Source organism: Pristiophorus japonicus, unplaced genomic scaffold (genome assembly GCF_044704955.1).
Source record: "Pristiophorus japonicus isolate sPriJap1 unplaced genomic scaffold, sPriJap1.hap1 HAP1_SCAFFOLD_493, whole genome shotgun sequence".
NCBI classification, from domain to species: domain Eukaryota; kingdom Metazoa; phylum Chordata; class Chondrichthyes; family Pristiophoridae; genus Pristiophorus; species Pristiophorus japonicus.
In genome coordinates, this window is record NW_027254399.1 from 374,853 (window position 1) to 402,615 (window position 27,763).

At 51.7% G+C, this 27,763-nt stretch overlaps 1 protein-coding gene across 1 annotated transcript in view; it reads left to right on the top strand.

The window, feature by feature from the left end:
• adcy3a (adenylate cyclase 3a) overlaps positions 1 to 27,226 on the top strand; it is a gene marked incomplete at its 5' end in the record, with an annotated part of 276,081 nt that extends 248,855 nt beyond the window's left edge. Inside the window, 6 exons of the mRNA XM_070873493.1 lie at positions 8,273 to 8,431; positions 8,732 to 8,878; positions 14,627 to 14,746; positions 15,759 to 15,888; positions 18,304 to 18,428; positions 26,561 to 27,226. Of these exons, the coding sequence (XP_070729594.1) occupies positions 8,273 to 8,431; positions 8,732 to 8,878; positions 14,627 to 14,746; positions 15,759 to 15,888; positions 18,304 to 18,428; positions 26,561 to 26,743 (864 nt within the window). The remainder of the gene's footprint in view (positions 1 to 8,272; positions 8,432 to 8,731; positions 8,879 to 14,626; positions 14,747 to 15,758; positions 15,889 to 18,303; positions 18,429 to 26,560) is intronic.
• Positions 27,227 to 27,763: the final 537 nt, after the last annotated feature.

Genomic DNA, 27,763 nt, shown 5'->3' on the forward strand with positions numbered 1-27,763 from the left:
GAGGAGGCCATTCAGCCCCTCGAGTCTGTTACACAGGAACAGGAGGAGACCATTCAGCCCCTCGAGCCGACTCTGCCTTTCAATTAGATCATTTTCCACCTTTGCTTCATATGCCTTGATTCCCTTAACATAGAAACACAGAAATTTACAGCACAGAAGGAGGCCATTCCATCCCATCATGTCCCGCCGGCCGACAAAGAGCCACACGGCCCTCGGTCAGCAGCCCTGAAGGTTACATATAAACCTATGAACAATGACGGAAAGGCAAAGAGCACCCAGCCCAACCAGTCCGCCTCACACAACTGCGACACCCCTTACACTGAAACATTCTACACTCCACCCCAACCGGAGTCATGTGATCTCCTGGGAGAGGCAAAAACCAGATAAAAACCCAGGCCCATTTAGGGAGAAAAATATCTGGGAAAATTCCTCTCTGACCCATCCAGGCGATCGACACTAGTCCAGGAGATCACCCTGGCCGTATTCTATTCCCCGCAGTACTTACCATTATATCTGCACCGTCCAACAAAAGGTCATCCAGTCTAATCCCAATTACCAGCTCTAGGTCCGTAACCCTGCAGGTTACTGCACTTTAAGTGCACATCCAACCATCTCTTAAAAGTGGTGAGGGTTTCTGCATCCACCACTCTTCCAGGCAGCGAGTTCCAGATCCCCACAACCCTCTGTGTAAAGAAGCCCCCTCAAATCCCCTCTAAACCTTCCAACAACCACCTTAAAACTATGCCCCCTCGTAACAGACCCCTCCACCAATGGAAATGGACCCTTACTATCCACTATGTCCAGGCCCCTCAATATTTTGTACACCTCGATGAGGTCTCCTCTCAATCTCCTCTGTTTCCAATGAGAACAAACCCAGCCTATCCTATCTGTCCTCATAACTAAGATTCTCCATTCCAGGCATAATAAATCTCCTCTGCACCCTCTCTAGTGCAATCACATCCTTCCTATAATACGGCGACCAGAACTGCACGCAATACTCCAGTTGTGGCCTAACCAGAGTATTATACAATTTAAGCATAACCTCCCAGCTCTGATATTCTATGCCTCGGCCAATAAAGGCAAACATTCCGTATGCCTTCTTAACACCTTATCCACCTGGCCTGCTACTTTCAGGGATCTGTGGACAAGTACTCCAAGGTCCCTTTGTTCATCTACACTATTAAGTGGCCTACCGCTTAATGTGTATACCCTTTCCTTATTAGCCCTCCAAAAGTGCATCACCTCACACTTCTCTGAATTAAATTCCATTTGCCACTGCTCTGCCCACCTGACCAGTCGATTGATATCCTCCTGCAACCCATGACTTTCCTCTTCATTATCAAACACACAGCCAATTTTAGTGTCGTCTGCAAACTTCTTAGTCATACTTCCAATATTCAAATCTAAATCATTGATATATACCACAGAAAGCAAGGGACCCAGTACTGAGCCCTGCGGAACCCCACTGGAAACATCCTTCCAGTCACAAAAACATCCATCAACCATTACCCTTTGCTTCCTGCCTCTGAGACAATTTTGGATCCAACTTGTCATTTTGCCCTGGATCCCAGGGGCTTTTACTTTCGTGACTAGTCTGCCATGTGGGACCTTATCAAAAGCTTTGCTAAAGTCCATATACACTGCATCATACACACTGCCCTCATCGACCCTCCTGGTTACCTCCTCGAAAAATTCAATCGGGTTCATCAAACACGATCTTCCCTTAACAAATCCGTGCTGACTGTCCCTAATTAATGCCTTTCAAATATAGATTTATCCTGTCTTTCAGGATTTTTTCCAATAATTTTCCCACCACTGAGGTTAGGCTGACAGGCCTGTAATTACTCGGCCTATCCCTTTCTCCCTTCTTAAACAAGAGCACCACATTAGCAGTCCTCCAATCCTCCAAAGTGGACTGGAAAATTATGGTCAAGGCTTCTGCTATTTCCTTTTTTACTTCACTCAACAGCCTGGGATGCATTTCATCCGGGCCTGGGGACTTATCTACTTTCAAAGCTGCTAAACCCCTTCGTACCTCCTCTCTCACTATATTTATTTCACACTCCTCCTGGATAGCAGTATCTGAATTGCCCCTTTCCTTTGTGAAAACAGATGCAAAGTATTTGTTAAGAACCCTCCCAACATCTTCCGCCTCCACACAAAGACTACCCTCATGGTCTCTAATAGGCCCTACCCTTTCTTTAGTTACCCTCTTACTCTTAATGTATTTATAGAACATCTTAGGGTTTTCCTTAATTTTACTGGCCAAGAATTTCTCGTGCTCTCTCTTAGCATTCCTAATATCCTTTTTAATTTTGCCTCTTAACTTTCTATATTCCTCTAAAGATTCTACAGTATTTAGCCGTTGGTATTTGACATAAGCATCCCTTTTTTTCTTTACCCTCCCCTGTAAGTCCCTAGACATCCAGGGGACTCCAGAATTATTTTTCCCAGTGTTTTTCTTTAAGGACACATGTTTGGCCTGAGCCTTCCGGATCTCCTCCTTAAATGCCTCCCACTGTTCCGACACTGATTTACCCACAAGTAGCTGTTTCCAGTCCACCATGGCCAAATCACTCCTTAACTTAGCTTTTCCCCAATTCGGGACTTTTATTCCAGGCCTATCCTTGTCCTTATCCCTAACCAACTTGAATCTGACTGAATTATGATCACTGGCACCCAAGTGCTCCCCCACTAATACCCCTTCCACCTGCCCAGCTTCATTCCCCAAAACTAAATCAAAGACCGCCCCCTCTCGTGTTGGGCTTGTTACATACTGACTAAAAAAGTTCTCTTTAATGCATTTCAAGAATTCCATACCCTCTATACCCTTCACATTAAATTTGTCCCAATCAATATTTGGATAGTTAAAATCCCCGACTATTACTACCCTATGGTTTTTGGACTTCACAGCAATTTGCCGACATATTTGCTCCTCTATCTCCCTCCCACTGTTTGGGGGTCTATAATACATGCCCAGCGATGTGATCGCCCCTTTTTTATTTTTCAATTCGACCCATAGGGCCTCATTTGATGATCCCTCTAACATATCATCCCTCCTCACCGCTGGAATAGTTTCTTTAATCAGTACTGCGCCCCTCCCTTTTTACCCCCCTCTCTATCTTGTCTCAAAATCCTGTAACCAGGAATATTGAGCTGCCAAACCTGCCCCTCTTTCAGCCATGTTTCTGTAATGGCTATAATGTCATACTCCCAAATGTCTACCTGTGCTCTCAGCTCATCCGTCTTATTCGCTATACTCCTTGCATTAAAGTATATACCATTTAACACAGGAAGACCTCCTTGCTTACTACACACTAAACCCTGTTTCCTCTGTGTAAGAGATTTGCTTTCTAGATTCTTGCTATCCAATTTCAGCTTTACTTCCTTCCCTATTGAATGTGTTCTCAGGTTCCCATCCCCCTGCCAAGCTAGTTTAAACTCTCCCCAACAGCACGAGCAAAACTCCCCGCGAGGATATTGGTCCCGGCACTGTTGGGGTGTAACCCGTCCGGTTTGTACAGGTCCCATCTCCCCCAGAAGTGGTCCCAATGCCTCAGGAATTTAAAGCCCTCCCTCCTACACCAACTCTCCAGCCACCTGTTCATCCTCTCTACCCTTCTATTATACTCATTAACACGTGGCACCGGGAGTAACCCGGAGATTACTACCCAACAACATTTTCCAATTGACCGCCAGCATCCACAGCCTTTTGGGAGCAAGAGTTCCAGATTTCCAACAGCCTTTGTGTGAAGAGGTGTTTCCTGAGATCACCCTGATACGTGGCTCAGTGGGCAGCACCCTCGCCTCTGAGTCAGAAGGTTGTGGGTTCAAGTCCCACGCCAGGAACCTGAGCACATAAATCTAGGCTGACACGCCCAGTGCAGTACTGAGGGAGCGCCGCACTGTTGGATGAGACGTTAAACCGAGGCCCCGTCTGCTCTCACATGGACTTAAAAGATCCCATGGCCACTATTTCAAAGAAGACCAGGGGGAGTTCTCCCCGGTGTCCTGGGGCCAATATTTATCCCTCAATCAACATCACTAAAACACATGTTCTGGCCATTATCACATTGCTGTGTGTGGGAGCTTGCTGTGCGCAAATTGGCTGCTGCGTTTTCCACATTACAACAGTGACTACACTCCAAAAGTACTTCATTGGCTGTAAAACGCTTTGAGACGTCCGATGGTTGTGAAAGGCACTATATAAATGCAAGTCTTTCTTTCTAAATGGCCTGGCTCTAATTTTAAGGCTCTCTCCCCCTCCCCCACCAGAGGAAATAGTTTCTCTCTACCTGCGGTCTCCTTTAATCATCGTAAACACCTCAATTAAATCACCCCTTAATGTTTTATACTCGAGGGGATACAAGCCCACTCGATGCAACCTCTATCCCTTTTGGCCCTGGTATCATTCTGGAGAAACAAGGCTGACACCCCAGTGCAAGAGGGGCAAGGAGAGGGCAGCCAACATAAAAGTTCATCCAAAGTCTTCCGTAGGCATCTAAATAGTAAACGGGTAGTCACAGGGGGGTGGGGCCGATTAGAGACCAACATGGAGACAGAGGGCATGGCTGAGGTACTAAATGAGTACATAAGAACATAAGAACGTAAGAAATAGGAGCAGGAGTCGGCCATACGGCCCCTCGAGCCTGCTCCACCATTTAATACGATCATGGCTGATCTGATCAGATCATGGACTCGGCTCCACTTCCCTGCCCGCTCCCCATAACCGTTTATCCACTTATCGTTTAAGAAACTGTCTATTTCTGCCTTAAATATATTCACTGACCCAGCCTCCACAGCTCTCTGAGGCAGCAAATTCCACAGATTTACAACCCTCTGAGAGAAGAAATTTCTCCTCATCTCAGTTTTAAATGGGCGGCCCCTTATTCTAAGACCATGCCCCCTAGTTCTAGTCTCCCCCATCAGTGGGAACATCCTCTCTGTATCCACCTTGTCAAGCCCCCTCATAATCTTATACGTTTCGATAAGATCACCTCTCATTCTTCTGAATTCCAATGAGTAGAGGCCCAACCTCCTCAACCTTTGCCTGAATACTTTGCATCGGTCTTCAGCAAAGAAGATGCTGCCATGGATCGAGTAAAGGAGGAGGTGGTGAAGATACTGGATGAGATAAAAATTGATAAGACGAGGCTGGCTGTACTTAAAGTCGATAAGTCACCAGGACCAGATGGGATAGAAACATAGAAACATAGAAAATAGGTGCAGGAGTAGGCCATTCGGCCCTTCTAGCCTGCACCGCCATTCAATGAGTTCATGGTTGAACATTCAACTTCAGTACCCCATTCCTGCTTTCTCGCCATACCCCTTGATCCCCCTAGTAGTAAGGACCTCATCTAACTCCTTTTTGAATATATTTAGTGAATTGGCCTCAACAACTTTCTGTGGTAGAGAATTCCACAGGTTCACCAATCTCTGGGTGAAGAAGTTCCTCCGCATCTCGGTCCTAAATGGCTTACCCCCTTATCCTTAGACTGTGACCCCTGGTTCTGGACTTCCCCAACATTGGGAACATTCTTCCTGCATCTAACCTGTCTAACCCCGTCAGAATTTTATATGTTTCTATGAGGTCCCCTCTCATTCTTCTGAACTCCAGTGAATACAAGCCCAGTTGATCCAGTCTTTCTTGATAGGTCAGTCCCGCCATCCCGGGAATCAGTCTGGTGAACCTTCGCTGCACTCCCTCAATAGCAAGAATGTCCTTCCTCAAGTTAGGAGACCAAAACTGTACACAATACTCCAGGTGTGGCCTCACCAAGGCCCTGTACAACTGTAGCAACACCTCCCTGCCCCTGTACTCAAATCCCCTTGCTATGAAGGCCAACATGCCATTTACTTTCTTAACCGCCTGCTGCACCTGCATGCCAACCTTCAATGACTGATGTACCATGACACCCAGGTCTCTTTGCACCTCCCCTTTTCCTAATCTGTCACCATTCAGATAATAGTCTGTCTCTCTGTTTTTACCACCAAAGTGGATAACCTCACATTTATCCACATTATACTTCATCTGCCATGCATTTGCCCACTCACCTAACCTATCCAAGTCGCTCTGCAGCCTCACAGCATCCTCCTCGCAGCTCACACTGCCACCCAACTTAGTGTCATCCGCAAATTTGGAGATACTACATTTAATCCCCTCATCTAAATCATTAATGTACAGTGTAAACAGCTGGGGCCCCAGCACAGAACCTTGTGGTACCCCACTAGTCACTGCCTGCCATTCTGAAAAGTACCCATTTACTCCTACTCTTTGCTTCCTGTCTGACAACCAGTTCTCAATCCATGTCAGTACACTGCCCCCAATCCCATGTGCTCTAACTTTGCACATCAATCTCTTGTGTGGGACCTTGTCGAACGCCTTCTGAAAGTCCAAATATACCACATCAACTGGTATCCTAGAACTCTGAGGGAAGGGAAGGAAGAAATCACGGAGGTACTGGCCCTAATCTTCCAATCCTCCTTCGATACGGGAGAGCTGCCAGAGAACTGGAGAATTGCAAATGTTACACCCTGGAATTCCCTGCCGCAGAGAGTTGTTGAGGCCAGTTCATTGGATATATTCAAGAGGGAGTTAGATGTGGCCCTTACGGCTAAAGGGGATCAAGGGGTATGGAGAGAAAGCAGGAAAGGGGTACTGAGGGAATGATCAGCCATGAACTCATTGAATGGTGGTGCAGGCTCGAAGGGCCGAATGGCCTACTCCTGCACCTATTTTCTATGTTTCTATGTTCCAAAAAGGGTGTAAAGATAAACCCAGCAACTATAGGCTGGTCAGTTTAACCTCGGTAGTGGGGAAGTCTTTAGAAACAATAATCAGGACAAAATTAAGTCACTTGGATAGGGGTGGATTAATGAAGGAAAGCCAGCACTGATTGATTAAGGCAAATCATATTTAACCAAGTTGAGAGTTTTTTGATGAGGTAACAGAGAGGGTTGATGAGGACAATGTGGTCGACGTGGTGGACATGGAATTCCAAAAGGCGTTTGATAAAGTGCCACATAATCGGCTTGCAGCAAAGTTGAAGCCCTAAAAGGGACAGGGGCAGTATGGATACGGGATTGTCTCAGTGACAGGAAACAGAGAGTAGTGGGGAACAGTTGTTTCTGGGACTGGGGGAAGGTATACAGTGGTGTTCCCCAGGGGTCGGGACTGGGACCACTGCTTTTCCTGATATATATTAATGACCTGGTTGTGGGTGTACAGGGCACAATTTCAAAATTTACAGATGACACAAAACTTGGAAGTATAGTGAACAGTGAGGAGGATAGTGATAGACTTCAGGAAGACAGACAGGCTGGTGGGATGGGCGGGCACGGGGCAGATGGAATTTAACGCAGAAAAATATGAAGTAATGCACTTTGATAGAAAAAAAGGGAGGAAATATAAACTAAAGGGTGCAATCGTAAAGGGCGAACAAAGAGACCTGGGGATGTGTGTTGAGAAAGGATACGGGATCCTGGGCTTCATAAATAGAGGCATACAGTACAAAAACAAGGAAGTTATGATGGACCTGTATAAAACACTAGTTCAGCCTCAACTGGAGTATTGTGTCCAATTCTGGGCACCACACTTTAGGAAGGATGTGAAGGCCTGAGAGAGGGAGCAGAGGGGATTTACGAGAATGGTTCCAGGGATGAGGGACTTCAGTGACGGGGATAGACTGGAGAAGCTGGGGTTGTTCTCCTTGGAGCAGAGAAGGTTGAGAGGAGATTTGATCGAGGTGTTCAAAATCATGAGGGGTCTGGACAGAGTAGAGAGAAACTGTTCCCATTGGTGGAGGGGTCGGGAACCAGAGGACACAGATTTAAGGTGATTGACAGAAGGACCAAAGGCAACATGAGGAAAAATGTTTTTACACAGCGAGTGGTTAGGATCTGGAATACACGGCCTGAGAGGGTGGGGGAGGCCGACTCGATCATGGCTATGGGGAAAGGGTGGGGGAGTGGCATAGGTTTGATGGGCCCAATGGCCTTATGTGCTGTAACCGTTCTATGACTCTATGATCTGCACTGTTACCGCTCCAAGGCCAATGAACCCTCCAGAGGTGCAGTGCCCGTGGTGGGGTCTGACCGAGGGGTGTTTCAGAGAGGAATCTCTGTGTAGATCAGTGCCTTGACTCCACTGGTACTGGAAATGCTGACTGTTTTATAGCAGGAATAAGCAGAGGTCTAGGTGCTGAGTATTACTGCAGGGTATTATTCCCTGTGCTTTATTGTTCCCATTGATACTGAGGTCCCCCTCTCTCAGGTGGAGAAGTTAGCACGGACTCTGTTCATGTGGAAGATTGATGTTCACGAGCAGAAAGAGCGGGTTTATGAAATGCGGCGATGGAATGAAGCACTTGTCACAAACATGTTACCGGAGCACGTTGCTCGACACTTCCTGGGCTCCAAGAAGCGCGATGAGGTGACTGATGAGGATCCATTTATTTCCCTCCTTCTCTCTCTCCATCTGATTTTCCTCTCTCTCCCCCAATCCCTCTCGAACACAAACCCTCTCAAACTCTCTCTCTGTCTCTCTCCCTCAATCCCCCTCTCTCACTCTCTCTCTCTGTCCCTTCTGTCTCCCTCTCCCCCAATCCCCCTCTCTCACTCTGTCCCTTCTGTCTCCCTCTCCCCCAATCCCCCTCCCTCACTCTCTCTCTCTCTCTACCACAGCTCTGGAAGAAGTCACTAAAATGTTCCCTCTGACATGTTGCCCCTACAGGAACTGTACAGTCAGTCGTATGATGAGATTGGAGTCATGTTTGCATCGATCCCCAATTTCTCGGATTTCTACACTGAGGAGAGCATTAACAATGGGGGTATCGAGTGCCTGCGATTCCTCAACGAAATAATCTCAGATTTCGATGGTGTAAGTAGGGCTTTGAACCTGCCTGATTTGTAGCCATTCTCAAACCCCAGGGACCCAGCGGCCGATGAAGGAGTAGGAGAGGTGACAGGGAAAACTTGTCACCCGATCGGAGAGCAAGTTCCCAGGCAGCAGAGAATGTCAATATATACTGGGGAGAGAAGGGGCCTAGGGATAAGGGGGCTGGGGGATACGGGGAGAGGGTGGGTAGGTGGGGTTGGGGTATATGGGGAGTAGGTGGGGCTGGGGGGTATGGGGAGAAGGTGGGTAAGTGGGGTTGGGGGATATGGGGAGAAGGTGGGTAGGTGGGGTTGGGGGATATGGGGAGAAGGTGAGGAGGTGGGGTTGGGGGATATGGGGAGAAGGTGGGGAGGTGGGGTTGGGGGATATGGGGAGAAGTGGGGTTGGGGGATATGGGGAGAAGGTGGGTAGGTGGGGTTGGGGGATATGGGGAGAAGGTGGGGAGGTGGGGTTGGGGGATATGGGGAGAAGGTGGGTAGGTGGGGTTGGGGGATATGGGGAGAAGGTGGGTAGGTGGGGTTGGGGGATATGGGGAGAAGGTGGGGACGTGGGGTTGGGGGATATGGGGAGAAGTGGGGTTGGGGGATATGGGGAGAAGGTGGGTAGGTGGGGTTGGGGGATATGGGGAGTAGGTGGGGCTGGGGGGTATGGGGAGAAGGTGGGTAGGTGGGGTTGGGGGATATGGGGAGAAGGTGGGTAGGTGGGGTTGGGGGATATGGGGAGAAGGTGAGGAGGTGGGGTTGGGGGATATGGGGAGAAGGTGGGGAGGTGGGGTTGGGGGATATGGGGAGAAGTGGGGTTGGGGGATATGGGGAGAAGGTGGGTAGGTGGGGTTGGGGGATATGGGGAGAAGGTGGGGAGGTGGGGTTGGGGGATATGGGGAGAAGGTGGGTAGGTGGGGTTGGGGGATATGGGGAGAAGGTGGGTAGGTGGGGTTGGGGGATATGGGGAGAAGTGGGGTTGGGGGATATGGGGAGAAGGTGGGTCGGTGGGGTTGGGGGATATGGGGAGAAGGTGGGTAGGTGGGGTTGGGGGATATGGGGAGAAGGTGGGTCGGTGGGGTTGGGGGATATGGGGAGGTGGGGTTGGGGGATATGGGGAGAAGTGGGGTTGGGGGATATGGGGAGGTGGGATTGGGGGATATGGGGGGGAGGTGGGGTTGGGGGAGAAGGTGGGGAGGTGGGGTTGGGGGATATGGGGAGAAGTGGGGTTGGGAGATATGGGGAGAAGGTGGGTAGGTGGGGTTGGGGAATATGGAGAGAAGGTGGGTAGGTGAGGTTGGGGGATATGGGGAGAAGGTGGGGTTGGGGGATATGGGGAGAAAGTGGGTAGGTGGGGTTGGGGGATATGGGGAGAAGGTGGGTCGGTGGGGTTGGGGGATATGGGGAGAAGGTGGGGTTGGGGGATATGGGGAGAAGGTGGGGTTGGGGGATATGGGGAGAAGGTGGGGAGGTGGGGTTGGGGGATATGGGGAGAAGGTGGGGTTGGGGGATATGGGGAGAAGGTGGGGTTGGGGGATATGGGGAGAAGGTGGGGAGGTGGGGTTGGGGGATATGGGGGGGAGGTGGGGTTGGGGGATATGGGGAGAAGGTGGGGTTGGGGGATATGGGGAGAAGGTGGGGTTGGGGGATATGGGGAGAAGGTGGGTAGGTGGGTTTGGGGGATATGGGGAGGTGGGTAGGTGGGGTTGGGGGATATGGGGAGAAGGTGGGGAGGTGGGGTTGGGGGATATGGGGAGAAGGTGGGTAGGTGGGGTTGGGGGATATGGGGAGAAGGTGAGTAGGTGGGGTTGGGGGATATGGGGAGAAGGTGGGGAGGTGAGGTTGGGGGATATGGGGAGAAGGTGGGTAGGTGGGGTTGGGGGATATGGGGAGAAGGTGGGGAGGTGAGGTTGGGGGATATGGGGAGAAGGTGGGTAGGTGGGGTTGGGGGATATGGGGAGAAGGTGGGGAGGTGGGGTTGGGGATATGGGGAGAAGGTGGGGAGGTGGGGTTGGGGGATATGGGGAGAAGGTGGGTAGGTGGGGTTGGGGGATATGGGGAGAAGGTGGGGAGGTGAGGTTGGGGGATATGGGGAGAAGTGGGGTTAGGGATATCACACTGCCTCTAATTTCTCACTGCTTGTCCGACATGCAGTACTAGATGAGCAGAAATATCCTCCAACTAACTCTCGGGAAAACCAAAGCCATTGTTCTTGGTCCCCGCCACTAACTCCGTTCTCTCGACACTGACTCCACCCCTCTCTCTGGCAACGGGCTGAGGCGGAACCACACTGCTCACCAGCTTGGCGTCATATTTCACCCTGGGCTGAGAGTCTGACCCATAGAAACATAGAAAATAGGTGCAGGAGGAGGCCATTCGGCCCTTCGAGCCTGCACCACCATTCAATGAGTTCATGGCTGATCATTCACCTCAGTACCCCTTTCCTGCTTTCTCTCCATACCCCTTGATCACTTTGGCCGTAAGGGCCATATCTAACTCCCTCTTGAATATATCTAACCAACTGGCCTCAACAACTCTCTGCAGCAGGGAATTCCACAGGTTCACCACTCTCTGAGTGAAGAAGTTTCTCCTCATCTCAGTCCTAAATGACTTACCCCTTATCCTTAGACTGTGACCATGGTTCTGGACTTCCCCAACATCGGAAACATTCTTCCTGCATCTAGCCTGTCCAGTCCCATCAGAATTTATATATTTCGATGTGATCCCCTCTCATCCTTCTAAATTCCTGTGAATACAAGCCTAGTCATCCAGTCTTTCTTCATATGTCAGTCCTGCCATCCCTGGAATCAGTCTGGTGAACCTTCGCTGCACTCCCTCAATAGCAAGAACGTCCTTCTTCAGATTAGGAGACCAAAACTGTACACAATATTCCAGGTGAGGCCTCACTAAGGCCCTGTACAACTGCAGTAAGACCTCCCTGCTCCTATACTCAAATCCCCGAGCTATGAAGGCCAACATACCATTTGCCTTCTTCACCGCCTGTTGTACCTGTATGCCAACTTTCAATGACTGATGTACCATGACACCCAGGTCTCGTTGCACCTCCCCTTTTCCTAATCTGCCACCATTCAGATAATAATCTGCCTTCCTGTTTTTGCAACCAAAGTGGATAACCTCACATTTATCCACATTATACTGCATCTGCCATGCATTTGTCCACTCACCTAACCTGTCCAAGTCACCCTGCAGCCTCTTAGCATCCTCCTCACAGCTCACACCGCCACCCAGCTTAGTGTCATCTGCAAACTTGGAGATATTACATTCAATTCCTTCATCTAAATCATTGACGTATATTGTAAATAGCTGGAGACCCAGCACTGAGCCCTGCGGCACTCCAATAGTCACTGCCTGCCATTCTGAAAAGGATCCGTTTATCCCGACTCTCTGCTTCCTGTCTGCCAACCAGTTCTCTATCCACGTCAGTACATTACCCCCAATACCATGTGCTTTAATTTTGCACACCAATCTCTTGTGTGGGACCTTGTCAAAAGCCTTTTGAAAGTCCAAATACACCACATCCACTGGTTCTCCCTTGTCCACTCTACTCGTTACATCCTCAAAAAATTCTAGAAGATTTGTCAAGCATGATTTCCCTTTCATAAATCCATGCTAACTTGGACCGATCCTGTCACTGCTTTCCAAATGTGCTGCTATTTCATCTTTAATAATTGATTGAACATTTTCCCCACTACTGATGTCAGGCTAACCGATCTATAATTACCCGCTTTCTCTCTCCCTCCTTTTTCAAAAAGTGGTGTTACATTAGCTACCCTCCAGTCCATAGGAACTGATCCAGAGTCGATAGACTGTTGGAAAATGATCACCAATGCATCCACTATTTCTAGGGCCACTTCCTTAAGTACTCTGGGATGCAGACTATCAGGCCCCAGGGATTTATCGGCCTTCAATCCCTTCAATTTCCCGAACACCATTTCCTGACTAATAAGGATTTCCTTCAGTTCCCCCTTCTCGCTCGACCCTCGAACCCCTAGTACTTTTGGGAGGTTATTCATGTCTTCGTTAGTGAAGACAGAACCAAAGTATTTGTTCAATTGGTCTGCCATTTCTTTGTTCCCCATTATAAGATTTGTCAAGCATGATTTCCCTTTCATAAATCCATGCTAACTTGGACCAATCCTGTCACTGTTTTCCAAATGTGCTGCTATTTCATCTTTAATAATTGATTCAACATTTTCCCCACTACTGATGTCAGGCTAACCGGTCTATAATTACCCGCTTTCTCTCTCCCTCCTTTTTCAAAAAGTGGTGTTACATTAGCTACCCTCCAGTCCATAGGAATCTGACTGCAAGGGATCTACATTTGTTTTCACTAATCTTTTTCTCTTCACATATCTATAGAAGCTTTTGCAGTCAGTTTTTATGTTCCCGGCAAGCTTCCTCTCATACTCTATTTTCCCCTCCTAATTAAACCCTTTGTCCTCCTCTGCTGAATTCTAAATTTCTCCCAGTCCTCAGGTTTACTGTTTTTTCTGCCAATTTATAGACCTCTTCCTTGGATTTAACACTTTCCCTAATTTCCCTTGTTAGCCACGGTTGAGCCACCTTCCCTTTTTTATTCTTACACCACACAGGGATGTACAATTGTTGTAGTTCATCCATGTGATCTTTAAATGTCTGCCATTGCCTATCCACCGTCAACCCTTTAAGTATCATTTGCCAGTATATTCTGGACAATTCACGTCTCATACCGAAGTTTCCTTTCTTTAAGTTCAGGGCCCTAGACCTCTCCATCACCAAGGCCGCCTATTTCCACCTCCATAACATCGCCCGTCTCTCCCCGCCTCAGTTCATCTGCTTCATCCATGCCTTTGTTATATCTGGACTTCACTATTCCATCGCGCTCCTGGCTGACCTCCCACATTGGACCCTCCATAAACTTGAGATGATCCAAAACTCGGCAACCCGTGTCCTAACTCGCACCGAGTCCCGCTCACCCACCATCCCTGTGCTCACTGACCTACATTGGCTCCTGGTTAAGCAATGTCTTGATATCAAAATTATCATCCTGGTATTCAGTTTTGAGGAAGGACGTTCTTGCTATTGAGGGAGTGCAGCGAAGATTCACCAGACTGATTCCTGGGATGGCGGGACTGACATATGAGGAGAGACTGGATCGACTAGGCTTATATTCACTGGAGTTTAGAAAGATGAGAGGATCTCATAGAAACATAAAAAATTCTGATGGGTTTAGACAGCTTAGATGCAGGAAGAATGTTCCCGATGTTGGGGAAGTCCAGAACCAGGGCTCACAGTCTAAGGATAAGGGGTAAGCCATTTAAGACCGAGATGTGGAGAAACTTCTTCACCCAGAGAGTGGTGAACCTGTGGAATTCTCTACCACAGAAAGTTGTTGAGGTCAATTCACTAAATATATTCAAGAGGGAGTTAGATATGGCCCTTACGGCTAAAGGGATCAAGGGGTATGGAGAGAAAGCAGGAAAGGGGTACTGAGGGAATGATCAGCCATGATCTTATTGAATGGTGGTGCAGGCTCGAAGGGCCGAATGGCCTGCTCCTGCACCTATTTTCTATGTTTCTATGGCCTCGCCCCTCCCTATCTCTGTAAGCTGACAATGAGCTGGACTGACTCCCCAACAGCCTGTGCTTAGCACGTCCTATCGCAGGGAGTGATGATCACAGATAGAAAGTCTCTGGGCTCTGATCAACGGGTCTCCAGCAATGCTTCACATTCTGCTTTCTTCCTCAGTTACTGGATGAGCCACAGTTCCGAAATATCACCAAAATCAAGACCATTGGCAGCACATACATGGCAGCATCCGGGTTAATCCCAGACACACATCCCAGCAGCTACAACAGTACAGTCAGGGTAAGGCCAAGGCCCCGTGTGTGTGTGTGTGTGAGAACCCCCCCTGTGTGTGTGTGTGTGTGTGTGTGAGACCCCCCCCTGTGTGTGTGTGTGTGTGTGACCCCCCCCTGTGTGTGTGTGTGTGTGTGTGTGACCCCCCCCTGTGTGTGTGTGTGTGAGACCCCCCCCTGTGTGTGTGTGTGTGTGTGTGTGTCCCCGGTGTGTGTGTCCCCCCGGTGTGTGTGTGTGTGTGTGACCCCCCGGTGTGTGTGTGTGTGTGTGACCCCCCCCTGTGTGTGTGTGTGTGACCCCCCCCTGTGTGTGTGTGTGTGTGTGTCCCCCCCCGGTGTGTGTGTGTGTCCCCCCGGTGTGTGTGTGTGTGTGTGTGTCCCCGGTGTGTGTGTGTGTGTGTGTGTGTGTCCCCCCGGTGTGTGTGTGTGTGTGTGTGACCCCCCGGTGTGTGTGTGTGTGTGTGTGTGTGTGTGACCCCCCGGTGTGTGTGTGTGTGTGTGTGTGACCCCCCAGTGTGTGTGTGTGTGTGTCCCCCCGGTGTGTGTGTGTGTCCCCCCGGTGTGTGTGTGTGTGTGTGACCCCCCGGTGTGTGTGTCCCCCCGGTGTGTGTGTGTGTCCCCCCCCGGTGTGTGTGTCCCCCCGGTGTGTGTGTGTGTGTCCCCCCGGTGTGTGTGTGTGTGTGTGACCCCCCGGTGTGTGTGTCCCCCCGGTGTGTGTGACCCCCCGGTGTGTGTGTGTGACCCCCCGGTGTGTGTGACCCCCCGGTGTGTGTGTGTGTCCCCCCGGTGTGTGTGACCCCCCGGTGTGTGTGTGTGACCCCCCGGTGTGTGTGTGTGACCCCCCGGTGTGTGTGACCCCCCGGTGTGTGTGACCCCCCGGTGTGTGTGTGTGTCCCCCCGGTGTGTGTGACCCCCCGGTGTGTGTGACCCCCCGGTGTGTGTGTGTCCCGGTGCGTGCCTGCGATCTCCCGTTGCTCCGGATGGTTGCTGTATAATTTCCGTATTATGACTGTATTTTACAGAAGGATCAGGAAACCTCGGCTCAGGAAAGCTGGCAACATCTGGCCGACCTGGCGGACTTTGCCTTGGCCATGAAAGTGACCTTAATGAACATCAATTATCAGTCGTTTAATAACTTCATGCTGCGCATCGGTAAGAGTGATCTCACCGTGTCACGTTACCGTAACTGCTCCGTGTCTCACGTTACCATAACCTCACGGTGTCCCAGATTACCGTGACCTCAGTATCCCAGATTACCGTGACCTCAGTGTCCCAGATTACCGTGACCTCATGGTGTCCCAGATTACCGTGACCTCACGGTGTCCCAGATTACCGTGACCTCACGGTGTCCCAGATTACCGTGACCTCAGTGTCCCAGATTACCGTGACCTCAGTGTCCCAGATTACCGTGACCTCACGGTGTCCCAGATTACCGTGACCTCAGTGTCCCAGATTACCGTGACCTCAGTGTCCTAGATTACCGTGACCTCACGGTATCCCAGATTACCGTGACCTCAGTGTCCCAGATTACCGTGACCTCACGGTGTCCCAGATTACCGTGACCTCAGTGTCCCAGATTACCGTGACCTCGGTGTCCCAGATTACCGTGACCTCAGTGTCCCAGATTACCGTGACCTCACGGTGTCCCAGATTACCGTGACCTCAGTGTCCCAGATTACCGTGACCTCGGTGTCCCAGATTACCGTGACCTCAGTGTCCCAGATTACCGTGACCTCACGGTGTCCCAGATTACCGTGACCTCACGGTGTCCCAGATTACCGTGACCTCACGGTGTCCCAGATTACCGTGACCTCAGTGTCCCAGATTACCGTGACCTCACGGTGTCCCAGATTACCGTGACCTCACGGTGTCCCAGATTACCGTGACCTCAGTGTCCCAGATTACCGTGACCTCACGGTGTCCCAGATTACCGTGACCTCAGTGTCTCAGATTACCGTGACCTCACGGTGTCCCAGATTACCGTGACCTCAGTGTCCCAGATTACCGTGACCTCACGGTGTCCCAGATTACCGTGACCTCAGTGTCCCAGATTACCGTGACCTCACGGTGTCCCAGATTACCGTGACCTCAGTGTCCCAGATTACCGTGACCTCAGTGTCCCAGATTACCGTGACCTCAGTGTCCCAGATTACCGTGACCTCAGTGTCCCAGATTACCGTGACCTCACGGTGTCCCAGATTACCGTGACCTCACGGTGTCCCAGATTACCGTGACCTCACGGTGTCCCAGATTACCGTGACCTCAGTGTCCTAGATTACCGTGACCTCACGGTGTCCCAGAGTACCGTGACCTCACGGTGTCCCAGATTACCGTGACCTCACGGTGTCCCAGATTACCGTGACCTCAGTGTCCCAGATTACCGTGACCTCAGTGTCCCAGATTACCGTGACCTCACGGTGTCCCAGATTACCGTGACCTCACGGTGTCCCAGAGTACCGTGACCTCACGGTGTCCCAGATTACCGTGACCTCAGTGTCCCAGATTACCGTGACCTCACGGTGTCCCAGATTACCGTGACCTCAGTGTCCCAGATTACCGTGACCTCACGGTGTCCCAGATTACCGTGACCTCACGGTGTCCCAGATTACCGTGACCTCACGGTGTCCCAGATTACCGTGACCTCAGTGTCCCAGATTACCATGACCTCACGGTGTCCCAGATTACCGTGACCTCACGGTGTCCCAGATTACCGTGACCTCAGTGTCCCAGATTACCGTGACCTCACAGTGTCCCAGATTACCGTGACCTCAGTGTCCCAGATTACCGTGACCTCACGGTGTCCCAGATTACCGTGACCTCACGGTGTCCCAGATTACCGTGACCTCAGTGTCCCAGATTACCGTGACCTCACGGTGTCCCAGATTACCGTGACCTCACGGTGTCCCAGATTACCGTGACCTCAGTGTCCCAGATTACCGTGACCTCAGTGTCCCAGATTACCGTGACCTCACGGTGTCCCAGATTACCGTGACCTCACGGTGTCCCAGATTACCGTGACCTCAGTGTCCCAGATTACCGTGACCTCAGTGTCCCAGATTACCGTGACCTCACGGTGTCCCAGATTACCGTGACCTCAGTGTCCCAGATTACCGTGACCTCACGGTGTCCCAGATTACCGTGACCTCAGTGTCCCAGATTACCGTGACCTCACGGTGTCCCAGATTACCGTGACCTCACGGTGTCCCAGATTACCGTGACCTCACGGTGTCCCAGATTACCGTGACCTCAGTGTCCCAGATTACCGTGACCTCAGTGTCCCAGATTACCGTGACCTCAGTGTCCCAGATTACCGTGACCTCACAGTGTCCCAGATTACCGTGACCTCACGGTGTCCCAGATTACCGTGACCTCACGGTGTCCCAGATTACCGTGACCTCAGTGTCCCAGATTACCGTGACCTCACGGTGTTTAGCATTAACAGTGTAACTGCCACGTGCCTGATGCTAACATTTCCCATGTATTATGTCCCAGCGAGCTGAGCATTGAGTGCGGATTGCTTTCAGTGTCAAGCTCTCATTCTCTAACTTTCTGCTGCATTCCTTTCAGGAATGAATAAAGGCGCTGTTCTCGCTGGGGTGATCGGAGCTCGCAAACCACATTATGACATCTGGGGAAATACTGTCAATGTGGCCAGCAGAATGGAGTCGACGGGGCAGATGGGAAATATCCAGGTAATGGAGACTCAATGGCGGCCAAAATACTGGGGGATGGAGGGTCAGAGTGCAGGACAGCAGGGTGAAAGGTCGAGAGTCAGTGTGCAGGACAGCAGGGTGAAGGGTCGAAGGTCAGAGTGCACAGTAAGATGCAGGGGATTTCGAGTTTGGGAGGGACGAGAACAGCACTGACTGGAGTAGAATCAATAAAATAGTGAGAGAAGAACGGTGGTGGTGATGAGGGCTGTGAGTAAGAGGTGCTGGTTGAGATGTCAGAGTGAGGGAAATCTCACGACAGCTAGAGAGGAACTTGGAAAGGGAGGGGGTAAATCCAGTTATCTGTTGGATCAAACGACAGAGGTAGGAACAGGGAGGAGGTCCTGCTGAGGGAGTATCAGCAGTTAGGCTCTAAATTAAAAAGCAGGACCTCGAGGGTAATAATCTCTGGATTATTGCCTGAGCCACGTGCAAATTGGCACAGAAGCAGACAGATGAGGAGAATGAACACGTGGCTAAAGGGCTGGGTGGGAAAGAGGGGTTCCTTTTCATGGGACACTGGCACCAGTTCTGGGACAGGATGGGACAGGCTCCACCTGAACCGGGATGGGACCCGTGTCTCAGCGGAAAGGGTAAATAGGGAGGTGCAGGCAAAGGCTTTAGAAGATAATAAATAGGAGCAAGGGGCCATTCAATACGATCATGGCTGATCTGATCATGGTCTCACCAATACCCTGTACAGTTGTAGCAGGACTTCTCTGCTTTTATACTCTATCCCCCTGACAATAAAGGCCAACATTCCATTGGCCTTCCTGATCACTTACTTTAAACTAGTTATAAAGGGGAGAGGAATCTACAAGAAATGTAACCAGCCTAAATATAAACAGAACTGGAAAAGAGAGCATAGGACAGAGTAAAGTGAGGAACGGCATTGATGGCAAGGGAATAAATAGAGCTATAGAACAGGAGTCTAAAAAGATGGTTAAACATAAAGTGAGCGTAAATCCTATTAAAAATGAGTTAAATTGTCTGTACAGCAATGCACACAGTGTCCGTAATAAAACAGGGGAGCTGGAGGTAATCATGCGTTGCGAGGAACCTGACATAGTAGGGATTACTGAGTCACGGCTGCAGAAAAAGCAGCGCTGGGAATTAAACATTGTAGGTATAACATATTTAGAAAAGATAGAGAGGGAAATAGGGAGGTGGAGTAGCTGTACTTATTAGGGATAACATAATGGCAGTAGAATAAAGGGACGCAGCTATCAGTAAAACAGAACTAGAATCCACATGGCCAGAGATAAAAGATAATTAAGGACCAATCACACTAATAGGGGCAGTGTACAGTCCACCCAACAGTGGAAAGGAGGTGGAGGAGGAAATATACAGACAAATGAGTAAAAAACATAGAATAATAATCATGGGGGGGTTTCAACTACCCCGATATGAATTGGACAGAAGAGGGAGGTAATGGGGATAAGGGAATAGAGTTCCTACAATGTATACAGGACTCCTTTCTAACCCAATATGTTGTTGGATCTAGTAATGGGGAATGAACCAGAGCAAATAAAAGTAAAAGTAGGGGAACATCTAGGCAATAGTGACCATAATATAATACGCTTTAAAATGATAATTTAGAAGGACAGAAGTATGACAAAAACCACGGTAATAGATTGGAGAAAAGCTGACTTTGAGGGGCTGAGTTTAGAACTTGGGAAAATAAAACAGGCAACAATATTGGCAAACAACGATGTAGAACAGCAATGGGAAATATTGAAAACGGTGTTCAACAGAGTGCAGGAACAATATATTCCCCTAAAAGGAAAGAATAAATGAAACACTAATGAGACTCCATGGATGAATAAAGCCATAAGGGAACCATTGAGGATAAAGAAAGAGGCAAACATGAACTACATAGACAGCAGGGGAGTGCATGATAAGGGAGAATACGAAGAGATCAAGGGAGAAGTAAAAAACACAATTAGGAAGGCAAAGAGGAACTACCAAGGAACATAAAACAAAATAGTAAAATATTTTACAGGCACATCGATAAAAAAGGAAGATTGGGATGGGAATAGAGCCATTAAGGGAGATTCAGGATAATACCACAGGGAACGATAGAGAGACGGCAGGAATATGAAATCATTATTTTGCTTCAGTATTTACCAGGGAGATAGAACAGGTGGACATGACATTGGATGATGGGATTAGTAATGAGATAAGGGCATTTAAAATAAAAAGCAGGGTTATATTAAATAAACTAATCAAACTCAGAGGATAAAACCCCTGGTCCAGACGGATTGTATCCACGCATTTTAAAAGAATCTAGGGAAAAGACAGCAGAGGCCTTACTACACATATTTAATCATTTGTTAGAACAAGGTGTAGTGCCAGAGGACTGGTGGAGAGCTAACGTAATACCTATATTTAAAGGGATAGAACATGTCCAGGGAATTATAGACCAGTCAGCTTAACATCGGTGGCAGGAAAAATAATGGAATCCTGACTAAAGGGGAAAATAGAAGAACATCGAGATACCAAAAATATAATAATGAATAGTCAGCATGGATTCCAAAAGGGAAAGTCTTACTTGACCAACCTCATTGAATGTTTTGAAGGTAACAGAGAGAGTAGACAAGGGTAATGTAGATGTCATTTATCTAGATTTTCGAAAGGCCTTCAATAAGGTACCCCATAATAGACTGATGGACAAGGTCAGAGAATGCAGAGTCAGGGACAAGTCGCAGAAAGGATCGCTCGCTGGCTTCAGGACAGAAAGCAGAGAGTGGGGGTAAAGGGAGCTATTCACAGGGGCAGAAGGTGGGTAATGGTGTTCCACAAGGATCAGTGCTGGGACCGCTGTTGGTCACCATTTATATTAACGATTAGACTTTGGAATCACAAACACAATTTCTAAATCTGCGGATGACACCAAATTGGGGGATAGTTAATACTGAGGGGTCTGTAACACATTACAGGGGGACATTAATAAACTTACAGAATGGGAATATAATTAGCAAATGTTCAACACAGATAAATGTAAGGTATTACATTCTGGTAAGAATAGGGAGGTCACTTATTACTGGGAGGGTGGAGTCTGGGTGGGATAGAGGAACAAAGGGATCTCGGATACAAATACACAAATCAATAAACGTTGTGACACAGGTTAGCGAGGTCATAAAAAGCAAACCCAGCACTCGGGTTTATTTCTGGAGGGGTAGAATTGAATAGAAAAGAGTGGTGAGAATGTGGAACTCGCTGCCACAGGGAGTGGTTGAAGTGAATTGTATCGATGTATTTAAGGGGAGGCTGGATAAACATATGAGGGAGAAGGGAATAGAGGGTTATGCTGATAGATTTAGATGAGGAAAGACGGGAGGCTCGAGAGGAGCAGAAACACCGGCACGGACTGGTTGGGCCGAATGGCCTGTTCCTGTGCCGTATATCCGATGGAATCGTCGATGGCGAGCTTCTCCTGTATGGGATAGAACCTCAAGACTTGGGCATTGGTGAGGAGTGTTTGACATACAAGAGGGCAGTGAGCTTCTTGGAGGCAGCTTTTGAAATGAAGGAGATGGGGGTTTGTGTGTGAGCTGGGTGTGTGAATGGTGCTGGGTGTGAGAGAGCTGTGTGTGTGAGAGAGCTGTGTGTGAGAGAGAGCTGGGTGTGAGAGAGAGCTGGGTGTGAGAGAGAGCTGGGTGTGAGAGAGAGAGCTGGGTGTGTGAGAGAGCTGGGTGTGTGAGAGAGCTGGGTGTGAGAGAGAGCTGGGTGTGAGAGAGAGCTGGGTGTGAGAGAGAGAGCTGGGTGTGTGAGAGCTGGGTGTGTGAGAGCTGGGTGTGTGAGAGAGCTGGGTGTGAGAGAGAGAGCTGGGTGTGAGAGAGAGAGCTGGGTGTGAGAGAGAGAGCTGGGTGTGTGTGAGAGCTGGGTGTGTGAGAGCTGGGTGTGAGAGAGAGCTGGATGTGTGAGAGAGCTGGGTGTGAGAGCTGGGTGTGTGTGAGAGCTGGGTGTGTGAGAGAGCTGGGTGTGTGAGAGCTGGGTGTGTGAGAGAGCTGGATGTGTGTGAGAGCTGGGTGTGTGTGAGAGCTGGGTGTGAGAGAGCTGGGTGTGAGAGAGAGCTGGGTGTGTGTGTGAGCTGGGTGTGTGAGAGAGCTGGGTGTGTGAGAGAGCTGGGTGTGAGAGAGCTGGGTGTGAGAGAGAGCTGGGTGTGAGAGAGAGCTGGGTGTGTGTGAGAGCTGGGTGTGAGGGAGAGCTGGGTGTGAGAGAGCTGGGTGTGTGTGAGCTGGGTGTGTGTGAGCTGGGTGTGAGAGAGAGCTGGGTGTGAGAGAGAGCTGGGTGTGTGAGAGAGCTGGGTGTGTGAGAGAGCTGGGTGTGAGAGAGCTGGGTGTGTGAGAGCTGGGTGTGTGTGAGAGCTGGGTGTGAGAGAGCTGGGTGTGTGAGAGAGCTGGATGTGAGAGAGCTGGGTGTGAGAGAGAGCTGGGTGTGTGTGAGAGCTGGGTGTGAGTGAGCTGGGTGTGTGTGAGCTGGGTGTGTGTGAGCTGGGTGTGAGAGAGAGCTGGGTGTGAGAGAGAGCTGGGTGTGTGAGAGAGCTAGGTGTGTGAGAGAGCTGGGTGTGTGTGAGAGCTGGGTGTGAGAGAGCTGGGTGTGTGAGAGCTGGGTGTGTGTGAGAGCTGGGTGTGTGAGAGCTGGGTGTGAGAGAGCTGGGTGTGTGTGAGAGCTGGGTGTGAGAGAGCTGGGTGTGTGAGAGAGCTGGGTGTGTGAGAGAGCTGGGTGTGTGAGAGAGCTGGGTGTGTGTGTGAGCTGGGTGTGTGAGAGAGCTGGGTGTGTGAGAGAGCTGGGTGTGTGAGAGAGCTGGGTGTGTGAGAGAGCTGGGTGTGTGAGAGCTGGGTGTGAGAGAGAGCTGGGTGTGTGTGAGAGAGCTGGGTGTGAGTGAGAGAGCTGGGTGTGTGAGAGAGCTGGGTGTGAGAGAGCTGGGTGTGAGAGAGAGCTGGGTGTGAGAGAGAGCTGGGTGTGTGAGAGAGAGCTGGGTGTGTGAGAGAGAGCTGGGTGTGAGAGAGCTGGGTGTGAGAGAGCTGGGTGTGTGAGAGAGCTGGGTGTGTGAGAGAGCTGGGTGTGTGAGAGAGCTGGGTGTGAGAGAGAGCTGGGTGTGTGAGAGAGAGCTGGGAGTGAGAGAGAGCTGGGTGTGTGTGAGCTGGGTGTGAGAGAGAGCTGGGTGTGAGAGAGAGCTGGGTGTGTGTGAGCTGGGTGTGTGTGAGCTGGGTGTGAGAGAGAGCTGGGAGTGAGAGAGAGCTGGGTGTGTGAGAGAGCTGGGTGTGTGAGAGAGCTGGGTGTGAGAGAGAGCTGGGTGTGAGAGAGAGAGCTGGGTGTGAGAGAGAGCTGGGAGTGAGAGAGAGCTGGGTGTGTGAGAGAGCTGGGTGTGAGAGAGAGCTGGGTGTGAGAGAGAGAGCTGGGTGTGAGAGAGAGCTGGGAGTGAGAGAGCTGGGTGTGTGTGAGCTGGGTGTGAGAGAGAGCTGGGTGTGAGAGAGAGCTGGGTGTGAGAGAGAGAGCTGGGAGTGAGAGAGAGCTGGGTGTGAGAGAGAGAGCTGGGAGTGAGAGAGAGCTGGGTGTGAGAGAGAGAGCTGGGAGTGAGTGAGAGAGCTGGGAGTGAGAGAGAGCTGGGTGTGAGAGAGAGAGCTGGGTGTGAGAGAGCTGGGAGTGAGAGCTGGGTGTGAGAGAGAGCTGGGTGTGAGAGAGCTGGGTGTGAGAGAGAGCTGGGTGTGAGAGAGAGAGCTGGGAGTGAGAGAGCTGGGTGTGAGAGAGAGCTGGGTGTGAGAGAGAGAGCTGGGAGTGAGAGAGAGCTGGGTGTGAGAGAGAGAGCTGGGAGTGAGTGAGAGAGCTGGGTGTCAGAGAGAGCTGGGTGTGTGAGAGAGCTGGGTGTGAGAGAGAGCTGGGTGTGTGAGAGAGCTGGGTGTGAGAGAGAGCTGGGTGTGAGAGAGAGCTGGGTGTGTGAGAGAGCTGGGTGTGAGAGAGAGCTGGGAGTGAGAGAGAGCTGGGTGTGAGAGAGAGAGCTGGGAGTGAGTGAGAGAGCTGGGTGTCAGAGAGAGCTGGGTGTGTGAGAGAGCTGGGTGTGAGAGAGAGCTGGGTGTGAGAGAGAGCTGGGTGTGTGAGAGAGCTGGGTGTGAGAGAGAGCTGGGTGTGTGAGAGAGCTGGGAGTGAGAGAGAGCTGGGTGTGAGAGAGAGCTGGGTGTGAGAGAGAGCTGGGTGTGAGAGAGAGCTGGGTGTGTGAGAGAGCTGGGTGTGAGAGAGAGAGCTGGGAGTGAGAGAGAGCTGGGTGTGAGAGAGAGAGCTGGGAGTGAGAGAGAGAGCTGGGTGTGAGAGAGAGCTGGGTGTGAGAGAGCTGGGATTGTGCGTGAGGGCGGGTGCTGTGCGTGAGCCCTGGTGCTGTGCGTTGCACTGGGTGTTGTGCGTGAGCCCGGGTGCTGTGCGTGAGCCCGGGTGTTGTGCGTTGCACTGGGTGTTGTGCGTGAGCCCGGGTGTTGTGCGTTGCACTGGGTGTTGTGCGTGAGCCCGGGTGTTGTGCGTGAGCCCGGGTGTTGTGCGTTGCACTGGGTGTTGTGCGTGAGCCCGGGTGCTGTGTGTGAGCCCGGGTGCTGTGCGTGAGCCCGGGTGCTGTGCGTGAGCCCGGGTGCTGTGCGTGAGCCCGGGTGCTGTGCGTTGCACTGGGTGTTGTGCGTGAGCCCGGGTGCTGTGCGTGAGCCCGGGTGCTGTGCGTGAGCCCGGGTGCTGTGTGTTGCACTGGGTGCTGTGTGTGAGCCCGGGTGCTGTGTGTTGCACTGGGTGCTGTGCGTGAGCCCGGGTGCTGTGCGTGAGCCCGGGTGCTGTGCGTGAGCCCGGGTGCTGTGTGTTGCACTGGGTGCTGTGTGTGAGCCCGGGTGCTGTGTGTGAGCCCGGGTGTTGTGTGTTGCACTGGGTGCTGTGCGTGAGCCCGGGTGCTGTGTGTGAGCCCGGGTGTTGTGTGTTGCACTGGGTGCTGTGTGTGAGCCCGGGTGCTGTGTGTGAGCCCGGGTGCTGTGTGTGAGCCCGGGTGCTGTGTGTGAGCCCGGGTGCTGTGTGTGACCCCGGGTGCTGTGTGTGAGCCCGGGTGCTGTGTGTGAGCCCGGGTGCTGTGTGTGAGCCCGGGTGCTGTGTGTTGCACTGGGTGCTGTGTGTGAGCCCGGGTGCTGTGTGAGCCCGGGTGCTGTGTGTGAGCCCGGGTGCTGTGTGTGACCCCGGGTGCTGTGTGTGAGCCCGGGTGTTGTGTGTGAGCCCGGGTGCTGTTTGTGAGCCCGGGTGTTGTGTGTTGCACTGGGTGCTGTGCGTGAGCCCGGGTGTTGTGTGTGAGCCTGGGTGCTGTGTGTTGCACTGGGTGCTGTGTGTGAGCCCGGGTGCTGTGTGTGAGCCCGGGTGCTGTGTGTGACCCCGGGTGCTGTGTGTGAGCCCGGGTGCTGTGTGTGAGCCCGGGTGCTGTGTGTGAGCCCGGGTGCTGTGTGTGAGCCCGGGTGCTGTGTGTGACCCCGGGTGCTGTGTGTGACCCCGGGTGCTGTTTGTGAGCCCGGGTGTTGTGTGTGACCCCGGGTGCTGTGCGTGAGCCCGGGTGTTGTGTGTGAGCCCGGGTGCTGTGTGTTGCACTGGGTGCTGTGTGTGAGCCCGGGTGCTGTGTGTGAGCCCGGGTGCTGTGTGTGAGCCCGGGTGCTGTGTGTGAGCCCGGGTGCTGTATGTTGCACTGGGTGCTGTGTGTGAGCCCGGGTGCTGTGTGTGAGCCCGGGTGCTGTGTGTGAGCCCGGGTGCTGTGTGTGAGCCCGGGTGCTGTGTGTGAGCCCGGGTGCTGTATGTGAGCCCGGGTGCTGTGTGTGAGCCCGGGTGCTGTGTGTGAGCCCGGGTGTTGTGTGTGAGCCCGGGTGCTGTTTGTGAGCCCGGGTGCTGTGTGTGAGCCCGGGTGCTGTGTGTTGCACTGGGTGCTGTGTGTGAGCCCGGGTGCTGTGTGTTGCACTGGGTGCTGTGTGTGAGCCCGGGTGCTGTGTGTGAGCCCGGGTGCTGTGTGTGAGCCCGGGTGCTGTGTGTGAGCCCGGGTGCTGTGTGTTGCACTGGGTGAAGGTGTAGGGGGATTACCTTACCCTGTTTGCTCTCTCTGTCTGCAGGTGGTTGAGGAGACGTACCTGGTACTGAAGGAGTACGGGTTCCGGTTTGCGCGGAGAGGCCCGGTCTACGTCAAGGGCAAGGGCGAGCTCATCACTTACTTGATGAAGGGTCGGGAGAAGCAGGGCTCGTTCACCAACAGCTCATCGGTCACACTGCCCCATCAGGTGGTGGAGAATGCATGAGGACCCACAGCTCATCACTCTGGCCCAGGGCTCCAGTCACTGTCACAGCCCAGGGGCCGTGACCAGGGCCAGAGAACTGTCTCCCTGTATGTGGCGGCTCGGCTCGGCTCGGCTCGGGACAGGGGAGGGTACCCCGGCCGTGACCCCCACAGCTTTCCGTCTCTGCTGCGTGGTGTTCGGGGCCAATCACCTGTGACCTGTGAAAGTGTCTGTGGAGGAACTCGAAGCTGCAGTCCCTTGGCTCAGCCCAGTGTCCGCGAGCTGCAGCCTCTGCACACGACAATCCCGAGCTGCATTTGTCTTTCGTTTTGCTTCCCTGCGCCCAGCTGCTGCCGTGATGATGCGTTCCCCTGTGGAGGAGCATTCTGTGGACACGGTCGCGTACTTTAATATCTTCTCGTGTACGTGCTTTAAGTGCTCGCTCCTCTGCCCTCCCAATCTCTGCAGCTCTCTGCTACTGTTTTTGATTGATTTATTTATATACGTGTAAAGATTCAATATATGTGTAACCGGGAAGGTTTAAATCGTCTCCCGTCTCCTTCTCTTTCCACCGGGTGTCAGGAACACGCCCCTGCCCCGGTGTACCAGGAGTCGGTGCGAAGGACACACAGCAAGTGGAGAACCTTTTACCGTCTCCACACCTGGATAAGCGGCAGCTACCAGATAGAAGACCCGGGGCTCGAACCACCGCCCCATCACCGGCACCGCCCCATCACCGGCAGTGTTCCATCACCGCCCCGGCACCATCCCATCAACCCCTGGCACCGTCCCATCACCGGCAGTGTTCCATCACCGGCACCGCCCCATCACCGGCAGTGTTCCATCACCGCCCCGGCACCATCCCATCACCCCCCGGCACCACCCCATCGCCGGTACCACCCCATCACCGGCAGTGTTCCATCACCGGCACCGCCCCATCACCGGCAGTGTTCCATCACCGCCCCGGCACCATCCCATCACCCCCCGGCACCACCCCATCGCCGGCACCACCCCATCACCGGCAGTGTTCCATCACCCCCC